At 38.0% G+C, this 11,504-nt stretch overlaps 1 protein-coding gene across 2 annotated transcripts in view; it reads left to right on the forward strand.

Moving 5' to 3' along the window:
* pum1 (pumilio RNA-binding family member 1) overlaps positions 1–10,260 on the forward strand; it is a 66,963-nt gene extending 56,703 nt beyond the window's left edge. The window contains exons 22-23 of one of the 2 annotated variants that reach the window (XM_057827661.1): positions 1,129–1,321; positions 8,977–10,260. In XM_057827661.1, coding sequence (XP_057683644.1) covers positions 1,129–1,321; positions 8,977–9,108 — 325 coding nt within the window. In that variant the 3' untranslated portion in view covers positions 9,109–10,260. The remainder of the gene's footprint in view (positions 1–1,128; positions 1,322–8,976) is intronic. The other variant, XM_057827660.1, reaches the window with a different exon arrangement.
* The last annotated feature ends 1,244 nt before the right edge of the window (positions 10,261–11,504 follow it).

The raw sequence follows: 11,504 nt of genomic DNA on the forward strand, positions 1-11,504 counted from the left end.
CACAGCCGTTCTTCCACAGTGTCTTTGAATACGTAAGGTAGTGATTGAAATACACCACAAGGTGTAAATGGCGAGTTTTAAATTAGAGATCTAGCCAAGGCAAAGTCTGAGTAAGTTTTATGTGTATTTTGCATAGCTATTTTGATTGGGAATGCCAGTTTTCTTTGCATTGAGCGCTTTTCTTTTTGTGAACATTATTTTTTTGAGAGATAAGAATATTATTTTTGTTGTGCTTTCACTAAATGATACTGTAGCGACTTAACTGTTCCCCCCCAAATGCATGATGAGAAGTTGGGCAACCATGACTGTCAGCAGTGGCTGCAAATGGTGTACAGTATGTTCTGTGTTGCGTTCAATTAAGCGTGTTACGAAAAAGATTGTCTACTGTGAGATAGGAATATTATTTTTGTTGTGCTTTCACTAAATGATACTGTAGCGACTTAACTGTTCCTCCCAAATGCATGATGAGAAGTTGGGCAACCATGACTGTCAGTGGTGGCTGTAAATGGTATTCAGTATGTTCAATTCGTTGTGTTCAATTAAGCGTGCCTTTTCGCAATCATTGTGCTAAAACGGCGTCATTGTAAACTATTTGAGGACATGCACGAACGGGTCATTCCGTGCATGCGTTAAATGCATCAAATATATTGACGTGATTTATTAAAGTTAATTACCACCCGTGAACACGTTAAATTTGACAGCACTAGTATATTTATTATTCAATAGAATCATCAATTTGATTCATAACGTAAAAAGAACTATGAAAAAAATGTGAGATTCTTGAATTACAATGATTCCTCAATTATTGCTGTTTAATGGGGACCTAAACAGACCGTGTTAAGTGAATAACCGCGAAGTAGTGTCACCCCCCTACACAATTTTTAACTTTTTTACTATCAATCAACTATCAATAAGTGTATATAAAACCCTATAAATGCATATGCTATCATTAAAACATTAGAGTTTGTAACGTAAATAAAATATTATCAATAACATACATTAAAAAAAGCAATACAATGATATAAATAACATGCTGGACATTCATTCTCACACATCTTGGCCAATCAGCTTGCCCAACAATTTCAGCACGATAAAAGTATATCTGTGCCTTTTTTCCTTTTCTGTTAGCAATGTGGTAGAGAAGTGCGTGACGCACGCATCACGGGCAGAGCGAGCGGTCCTGATCGACGAGGTGTGCAGCCTGACGGAAGGGCCCCACAGTGCCTTATACACCATGATGAAGGACCAGTACGCCAACTACGTGGTACAGAAGATGATCGATGTGGCCGAGCCCACCCAGCGAAAGATCGTCATGCACAAGGTGGGTGACTACGCTGGATATACAAAGTTACTAGAACAGCTGACCTTTATTTAGGGTTCGGTTAACTTGAATTTAATAAATTTGAATTGACTTTAAACTAATTCAGTTGAGCTTAAATCTAATCAGAACTCGAGGTCAACCGATAATTTTTAAAGGCCGGCACTGGTTTAAAATAAATAAATAAATCTGCCGATTGCTGACATTTAAGGCCAGTTTTGTAACCTGAGATTTGAGGCCAATAAACTTTTTTTTAAGAATAATTAATTATTATGAATTAGAAAAGACAATCGAAACATCTAATTATATAAATGTATTAGGGCTGCAGCTATCGATTATTTTAGTAGTCAATTAATAGTCAATCGATGAACTAGTTCGATGAATTAGTTCGAGTAATCAGATAAGGAACATGAAAAATTACAATACCTGAGCTGAGCCTCAAACGGTATAAAACATGTTTTTTTAAATGAGGATCTATCTTCAACAAAAGACCAATTGGCTAACTTACATAGCAAAAGTCCGCTAGCATAAATGCTATAAAATGCAAACTTTTTTTTTTATAATGCTCTTAACAAATGATTCAGACATATAGTCTGACAAAAAAACGGCTAAATATACCTATAAACTAAATTACGAATGCATGAAAAAACATCTCAAACAAAAACTTGGTTTATGTTGGTCTTAACAGGGAGCAGTTGGATTCAGCCATGTGAAATGAGGCAGACCAGAGGGCAGTGTATCCACCCTAATCAATAAAACTATAAGTGTAAACACTTACAAAATACACCATTACAACGCCACTTTAATTAAACGAATACTCGAAGCAACAAAATTTAATTCGAATTTTTTTTTTTTTAATGGAATACTCGAGTTGATCGATTAATCGTTGTAGCACTAAAATGTATATACAGGCAGTCTCCGGGTTATGACGGAGTTCCGTTTCTAGGCTAGCGATGTAACCCGAATTTCCTGCGTAACTCGGAATGAAACCTTTGTATATACTGAAGGACCCCCTAAACCTCACACTAACTGTCCAAAAACATGTATTATATGTCATATTAATAAGATAGAGTAAAAAATAATGTGTGAGTAGGGTTGGGCATTGTTTGAATTTGAACAGTTTCGATTCCGGTTACATACGATTCTCGATCTGATTCTTTTCATAGGCAGGGTCAAAAAAATTGCATAGTCTATATTATTTAACTTCTTGATTAATTGTTTAAATTATATGAACTTTCAATTAACTATGAATTTCTCACAGGGCTATTCTAACTTGTTTATAAATATCAGTCTTTGAACTTGAATATGATGAAGTTTCTTTCCACAGGAGTGCACTTTCACAAAGATGTTTCTTTTTCAAAAGCTCACGGAGAAAACATTTACACATACAGTAATCTTTTTCCTATGTTTTAGAGTGTCTTATGCTGCAGGCATTTTTATATGTTACTGAGCTCCCACTAATGGGCTAACCTGGTGCAGATTATCAGACAAACAAACAAAAAAAGTTTTGTAAAACCCAGTTTAGATTAGCAGCGGGTACAGTATAAAATCAGAAACAGTTTTTGATGAGGAAAATGGTCATATCTGCCTTCTTAGGCAGTAACCGTGAGTTTTTTGGACAGATAGTGTCATCTGCAGTGGAGAACACGCGTTCACTGAGTGTAGATGAAGCTTGAACAAGCATACCAACTGGTGGCTGGTGTTCACAGCAGAGTAGATAAATGAATGTCACGTATCACTAGTGAATCACATGAAAAAAATAAGGTAAGACTTTATTAGACTTGTCGGTAGAGGCAAACGTTTGTGTGTGTGTTGTGATGCACGGCGCCGGGCTATCAGCAAAAATAATCAAACTTGTGTGTTTTATTCTATACCCTAATCATATGTAAAGCACACAGCTCTGAATGCTAACTATCTCCATTACAACATTGGAATAAGTTGGATCACACAATAGTTTACCGTGAAGATCTGCAAACAGTTTTTGACATCAAACAGTGCTGTCACGAGTGAACGCGACACATGAACGTGACTCGTCTCACCCCGTCTTTCCTGTTTATTTTGCTTTTGCTGTCCTTCTCCTTACTGTTTCACTCGGTTTCAAATTGAAAGGGCAGAACCAATGACAAGTTTATATAGTTAAAGAGTGACAACTGTGGAAGTCCGGCAACGTACCCATGTGACATCACCGCCCTCCTACTAGTTAAAATAATTTTTACAGTCTTAAATTTAACTTAAGGAAACCTGTAGGACCCTGGTAAGCACACTGGCGGCTTTCTTAAAGGGGAATGAGCTTAGACGAACAACACATACACTGCTGGCCAAAAGTATTGGCACCCCTGCAATTCTGTCCTATAATTTTGTATCCTGAGAAGGGTCATCTGACCCTAATCTTTTGTGAGCATTGAGGTCCTCATTAGTCATTCGCATTCACACTTGCAAAACCACAGGGCTGGATTGCTCCAATTAGCATCTTGAGTGTTTTCAGGGCTGTCTTGGCTTTGTCGGACAGTGGACCACTCAGGCAGTTAATCGGGCGGACAACAGCAGTTTGCCTACACTGCTGGGCAAAAGTATTGGCACCCCTGCAATTCTGTCAGAAAATGCTCAATTTCTCCCAAAAAATGATTTCAATCACAAATGCTTTGGTAGTAATATCTTCATTTATTTTGCTTGCAACGAAAAAGCACAAAACAGATTGAATTTTTTTTTTTTACTCATTATCATTTTACACAAAACTCCAAAAAAGGGCCGGACAAAAGTATTGGCACCCTCAGCCTATTACTTGGTTGCACAACCTTGAGCCAAAATAACAACCGCTTCCGTGATCAATCAAAGAGATGCTTACAATGCTCTGCTGGAATTTTAGACCACTCTTCTTTGGCCAACTGCTCCAGGTCTTTTAGATTTGAAGGGTGCCTTGTCCAAACTGCCATTTTCTCCACAGGTGTTCTATGGGATTCAGGTCTGGACTCATTGCTGGCCACTTTAGAAGTTTCCTGTGCTTTCTCTCAAACCATTTTCTAGTCCTTTTTGAAGTGCGTTTTGGGTCATTCTCCTGCTGGAAGACCCATGACCTCTGAGGAAGATCCAGCTTTTTCACACTGGGCCCTTCATTATACCACAAAATTTGTTGGTAGTCTTCAGACTTCATAATGCCTTGCACACGGTCAAGCAGTCCAGTGCCAGAGGTAGCAAAGCAACCCCAAAACATCAGCCATCCTCCGCCATGTTTGACTGTGGGGACAGTGTTTTTTTTTTGAAGGCCTAATTGTTTCCCCTGTAAACTCTTTTGGTGACGCCTTTTCCTAAAAATTTCTACTTTTGTCTCATCTGACCAGAGAACATTCTTCCAAAACGTTTTAGGCTTCACTTGTACGTTCTGGCAAACCCCAGTCTGGCTTTTTTATGTCTCTGGGTCAGAAGTTGGGTCTTCCTGGGTATCCTACCATGGAGTCACTTTTCATTCAGACGCTGACAGATAGTACGGGTTGACACTGTTGTACCCTCGGACTGCAGGACAGCTTGAACTTGTTTGGATATTAGTTGAGGTTCTTTATCCACCATCCGTACAATTTTTCATTGAAATCTATAGTCCATTTTTCCTTTCTGTCCACATCTAGGGAGGTTAGCCACAGTGCCATGGGCTTTACACTTATTGATGACACTACGCACAGTAGACACAGTCTTTGGGGATGGCCTTGTAGCCTTGAGATTGCCCATGCTTCCTCACAATTTTGCTTCTCAAGCCCTCAGACAGTGTTTGGTCTTCTTTCTTTTCTCCATGCTCAATGTGGTAGACACAAGGACAAAGGACATAGGTTGAGTCAACTTTAATCCATTTTACCTGGCCGCAAGAGTGATTTAATTATTGCCACCACCTGTTATGTGCCACAGGTAAGTAACAGAGGCTGTTAATTATTCAAATTATGAAAGCATCACATGATTTTTCAAAGCTTTTGTCCGGCCCATTTTTGGAGTTTTGTGTAAAATGATAAATGATTTAATTGTTTTTCCTGTTCTCTTTTGTGTTTTTTCATTGCAAGCAAAATAAACAAAGATATTACTACCAACGCATTTGTAATTAGAATCATTTTCTGGGAGAAATTGATCATTATCTGACAGAATTGCAGGGGTGCCAATACTTTTGGCCAGCAGTGTGGTCAAAGCGGGCTTAAAAGACTTTTATTTTTTCATTTCATTAAAAAAACGAATTTACCGACATGGTCAAAATTACGCCTGTCATCATGAACCATCTCAGTAACTGTGAATTTTCCGTAAAATGCCCTGCTCAATGAGGTACCCAGAGGTTCCCACTAGGGCTGGGCGATATGGCCTAAAGTACGTATCACGGTAAATTGAGCAGATTTACCTCGATAACGATAATTCACCCAGGCGGACTGTTATATAATTTGAAAATCTGAATCAATGCGTGAAATACAAATTAATGGTTTCTCATTGATTTATTTACCAGATTTCAATTTAACATATTTAAACAATTGTACATGCAGTCTAAACATTACGAATATAAAAATTGCTTGTAAACCATAAGATTTCAAATTTGAACATTTATAACAGCTTGTATGACTTGAACAATGTAAAACATTATAAAAATCAATACGACGACTGTGCAAACATGTCATTGTAACACAAATGACTTAGTTTGAACAAAACACTTCAGACAGCTTATTGTTAATGGCTGCTGTGACATACAGTAATTACTCAACATCAAGTGTTTCCTTCAAGGTTTCAGGTTTTTTTTCCCCAGAGCATTTTTTAATACATGCACACACACATGTACCCCCCACACAGATACACACACACATTAAAGCTATATTGCTCTTTTGCCAATGAAACATTTAAGGTTTTATCATGGCAGTAATGACACAGAATGAAGCAAGCACATACAGAAAAATAGCTGTGGCCATTAAACGGTCACATTATAGGCTTCACTGTTGCATTATAATTTATCATGGTACCCGCGGGTTATTAAAAGTATCAAAAAAAGCGTTGAATTTAGTTTTCCATTATTAAAGGTATTAAATTAGCTGTTGTAAATCTGGAATTGTTTTCACCATGGTCTTAATTTTAAAGAACATCTCAGTGCAACCTAAATTATATCCGTGACAAGGTTTTTTTTAAAAATCCATAACGAAGATGACGCATAGAATTTTTACGATGCATTGCACTACGAATCGAAATGCAACAACTCATGCGTGCCAAACCACCACAACCGGCAAAACAGAATCCACCCACCTCTGCATCGGGAATGCGTTCGTTTGTCGGTGGAACGAAAACCCTGCAGGCAGAAGTATTGTGGATTCTGAACACCAAAACAGACCATCATTCATATACTTCAAATGAGTCCATTGGTGATCTGTTTCGGATATTACGTCATTTTTGGTCGGCATCGGCTGTCACAATGTTGGTCATATTGCGTTTTGTTCCAGAGGGAGCGTTCCCGATGTCATAACTGTCTTTTGTAACGAATTTTCAATTGGCAGGAAAAAAACGCACATTTTCTTAATGTTTAGATAGTCTACATATTTTTATGATCATTATAAAGGCATTTACACAATGAAATAATGCTGGAAAAGTTTGTTAAACATAATGTTGGTTAAATCGTGTTTTTTTTTTTTTCCGGAGGAAGCAGTCCCGACTTCGTAACTGCAGCCAATTTAAAAAGCTCATCAAGACTTTAAGATAGAGGTCAAATCGGGCCTAAAAAATCCAGCCCGACCCGAACTGGTCCGCGGGTATTAAAGCCCGACCCGCATTTTATGTGATAACATTTGTGACGATGTCTGCATAAAAGTCTCTTTTTTGTAACGAATTCTCAGTTGGCAGAAAAAAATCGCACATTTTCTTAATGTTTAAATAGACAACATATTTTTATGATAATTATAAGTTTATTTACACAACGAAATAACGCTGTAAAAGTTTGTTAAATATAATTAAACAGATGCGGTTTTGCGGACTTGCAGAGGGGATGATTAAAAAGGGCGTATAGGCACACTCTGGCTCTGCAATGACCATACAGCGCCTTCTTATTTTAATCCAAATTATTTATTTTATAACAAGTATTCCTTAGTTTATCATTCACACATCGTTAATATATACAGTGGGGAGAACAAGTATTTGATACACTGCCAATGGGTTTTCCCATTGACAGTGTATCAAATACTTGTTCTCCCCACTGTAGTTATTTCAAAAAGTTAGCGAGAAAGAACCCTGGCCCGGCCCGACGTTATAATTGACATTTTAATTTTGGTCGTTTTCAGTTTAATTTAGCTGTTTCCAGCTTGCTATGTTTATAATTGCGATGTTTGTTTACCACTTTTCCTCTTACCGCGAAGAGGGAGGAAGTTACATCGGCCGCCGCTATGATATTTGAGTCATCAGCCATCTGCTGTGACCCGGGAATTTAACGCCTGCTTTCACGCACACTGCTTCCCATGTCAGTCGACACGGGAAACTGTTTTAACACACAACTGCTGCACGGTTAAGTCCCGCGATATTCCCGTTGTTTTGGAGTATTTGATAGGGGCTCAAGTTACATCCAGATACTTTAGGTTGCAGTTTATGGGTCATGTGAAGGCAGTGGATCTGAATGTGAATTTCGCCGTTTTAACTCAAGAGTTAGCCATGTTCACTGGGGTCTTGGCAGGTGCACTAGCGGCTAGCTTGTTACAGAAGATGGCTGGTCTGAGTCCTGTCCTCCTCTTCTTTTTGTCCATAATTATTGTGTGCGTGTGTGGGTTTAAAAAAATTCTGACAGACTTTATAATGTTACTTTAAAAGTGTTTAAATTGTATCTTCAATATATGTGCATTCTTTTGTCAAACACACTTAGTAATTGAGGTTAAATTTGATGTTCAGTGCTTTATTTATTTAATATGATTCAATATGATCTAAATGATGGGTGCAAGAAAAGTATTAATTTTCAGTTGAAATGGCATTAAAAAAGGTCTTAAAAGTCTTGAATTTAGATTTATCAATTCTGGGGGGACCCTGTATAGTGAATGGTTTACCTTTATAAAATATATCAAAGAAATCACACACAGATACAAAATAACACGACATGCTAATTGCTAGGTGCAGTCCGTGCCCAATCCACGCATTAAGTTCAGCCGTTTTGACAAGGTTAGAGCCGCTATCCTCCTTTATCATGTTCATTTTATAGCGTTAGCCGCTAGCGTTACCCTGTGGCCTGGCCACCAGTAGAAAGCACCCTCTCCTGAAATCGTGAGAACCAGGGAGGAAAGCGGGTGAAAGCCCGTCTGGAGGCCGCCAAGAGTCTACTTCATGTCGGGTGAAAGTTTGGCGAAGCTCCCTTAAGCCCGACTCCATCACGTTTGCTTGTAGCGTTAGCCACTAGCGTTAGCCTCCTGGGCTTCTGTTTGTTTGAGTTCCTGATAACCACATGACTTGTAAGCACACTGACTGCTTTCTTAAAGGGGAATGAACATAGCCGAACAACAGAGTCAACGCGGGATGAAAAGACTATATTTTTTTGTTTTATTAAATTACCGAATGGTCAAAATTACGTCAGTCATCGTGAAGAATTTTGGTAACGGTAAATTATTGGTATACCACCCGGCTCTAGTTCTCACCCCTTGTAAAAAGTAAAAATTTCTAAATTCCCTCGATGTGTTTTCCAGATCCGACCCCACATCTCCACGCTTCGGAAGTACACGTACGGCAAACACATCCTGGCCAAGCTGGAGAAGTACTACATGAAGAACGGTGTCGACCTGGGACCCCTATGCGGACCTCCCAACGGCATCATGTAAACCCCTCCACCTTGCCAAATCATAAGAAGGAACCCATTCGCCCTCCCTCCCCTAACCCGGCCTGCTGAATTCGGGTGTGTGCGTCCACTTCATTTTTTTTTTTTTTTGGTAATTTTTTTGGCTCCCTACCACTATTCCAAATGACTAATTTAATTTCTCAGCCAATCGTAGACGAGTACACGCACAACCCGCGCGCGAGCTAACCAGCCTTCACGTCATTTAGCATGGGAGTTTTCTGGTCTTGCTTCTATAAATATAACATGTATACTTGGTGTAGAATCTTTGCATATACAGTACATATAAATATATATATATAAATATATATATAAAAACTTTGTAGGTTTTTTCTGGTTTTTGATGTTGACTCTGTATCTATAATGTATCCTAGTAGTGACCACGCATACTTCTGACTGTATACTTGTACATTTGTAAACCCTTGTAATGTAAAAGTGCTTTACCGCCCTTTTTTGGTATGATGCTAATGAGAAAAAAAATAGGGGGGGAAAAAAACTTTACCTGTGCATTTCAGTGTATATTCTCACCATCTTGGTTTGTGACATGAGTTGTTGTATATTGTAAATTGTAATATCTAATTTTGCTTCTTTTTTTTTTCTCTCCAAAAAGCCCTTTCTATATCTATACGGGGTAGTACTTGTACAAAAAAAAAAACATTCGCACCACGCTTGGTTTTATCTTAATTAACTTAAAGAAAAAAAAATCTCCCACTGACTTCATTTGTTTTGTTTTTTTCTTTTAGATCTTTTTATAGGAAAGTTTCACTTTTGATGGGAGTGAACCGTTTGTACAGAGGAGATTTTTGTTTAGGTTTTTTTGTTTTTTTTGCATTTCTCTAGTCCTGTAAGTGCTGTATCATACTGTCTATTATGGGTTTGTTTGTTTCTTTTTTGGGTGAGAAGCGAGGCAGCCATTTTTGGGGGTTATGATTAAAAAAAAAAAGCCGCCTTGTGTATATTTACTACTACGAGCACACCTTGTAACCATATGTGTATAGTTAACAGAAACCTGTGTATGCTTACTTGCCTGGGCAACTATTTTTTGTAACTCCTGTTGTAGATTGTCTCTAAACAATTGTGTGATCTTTATTTTGGAACCAAACGAGAGAAAAAGAAAAAAAATGTTGAAAATTTAAACCACTGTGTGTGTGTTTGCTTCATTGGGTCTTAATTTAGCACCTCTTTAATTAGTCGAGGATCAAATCGTACTTCAGACATGCAGCCGAAATCTGATTTTTACCCCATCTAGATTAAAAGCTCGATGGTTCTTTTGTAGTGTGAACAATCACAATGCACATAAATAAGCTGCATATAAAGACCTGTCCACCCCATACAATCAGGAAGTCCAATTCCTAACATGGTCAAGACCAAAGAGCGGTCCAAAGACACCAGAGACAGAATTGTAGACCTCACAAGGCGGCGCAGGGTTACCGGGCAATTGCCAAGCAGCTTGGTAGGGAAGTTGATTTTGCCATATGGCATTTTTTTTTGCCACATATTTTTTTGCCGTGTGGCAAAATTGATTTTGCCATGTATTTTTTGCCATGTGGCATTTTTTTGGGTATGTGGCAAAATTAATTTTGGCATATTTTTTTGGGTATGTTGCAAAAATGATGTTGGCATTTTTTTGCCATGTTGCAAATTGTATTTTGGCATGCGGCTTTTTTTTTTTGCTGTGTGGCATTTTTTTTTTTGGTATGTGGCGAACTGGTTTTTGCTGTGACATTTTTTTTTTGCCACATGGCAAAATTGATTTTGCCATGTATTTTTTTTTTTTTTTTGCCATGTGGCATTTTTTTTCGTATGTGGCAAAATAGATTTTGCCATGTTGCATTGTTTGTTGCCATGTGGCAAAATGTATTTTGGCATGTGGCTTTTTTTTTTTTTTTTGCCATGTGGCATTTTTTTGGTACGTGGCAAAATGGATTTTGGCATGTGGCACTTTTTTGCCATGTGACAAAATGGATTTTGCCATGTGGCGTTTTTTTGCCACGTGGCTAAATTAATTTTTACATGTATTTTTTTTGGCCATGTGGCAAAATGGATTTTGGCTTATGGCATTTTTTTTTTTGGTATGTGGCAAAATGTATTTTGGCATGTGGCACTTTTATGCCATGTGGCAAAATGTATTTTGGCATTTACCTTTTTTTTTTTTTTTTTGTATGTGGCAAATGGATTCTGACGTGGCTTTTTTTTTTTTTTTTTTGCCATTTATTATATGGCATGTTGCAAAATGGATTTAGGTATGGCATTTTTGTAGGCGATACACATCCATTTCATTGACGGCTTTCCACATCCAAATTTTTGCATGACAGCCTATTGGCATTCAATTGGCGGCCAAATTAGTCGATGCCATTGAAAAGCCATGCATGTGCATGCAAT

The sequence above is a fragment of the Corythoichthys intestinalis genome, chromosome 22, assembly GCF_030265065.1.
Source record: "Corythoichthys intestinalis isolate RoL2023-P3 chromosome 22, ASM3026506v1, whole genome shotgun sequence".
NCBI classification, from domain to species: Eukaryota; Metazoa; Chordata; class Actinopteri; order Syngnathiformes; family Syngnathidae; genus Corythoichthys; species Corythoichthys intestinalis.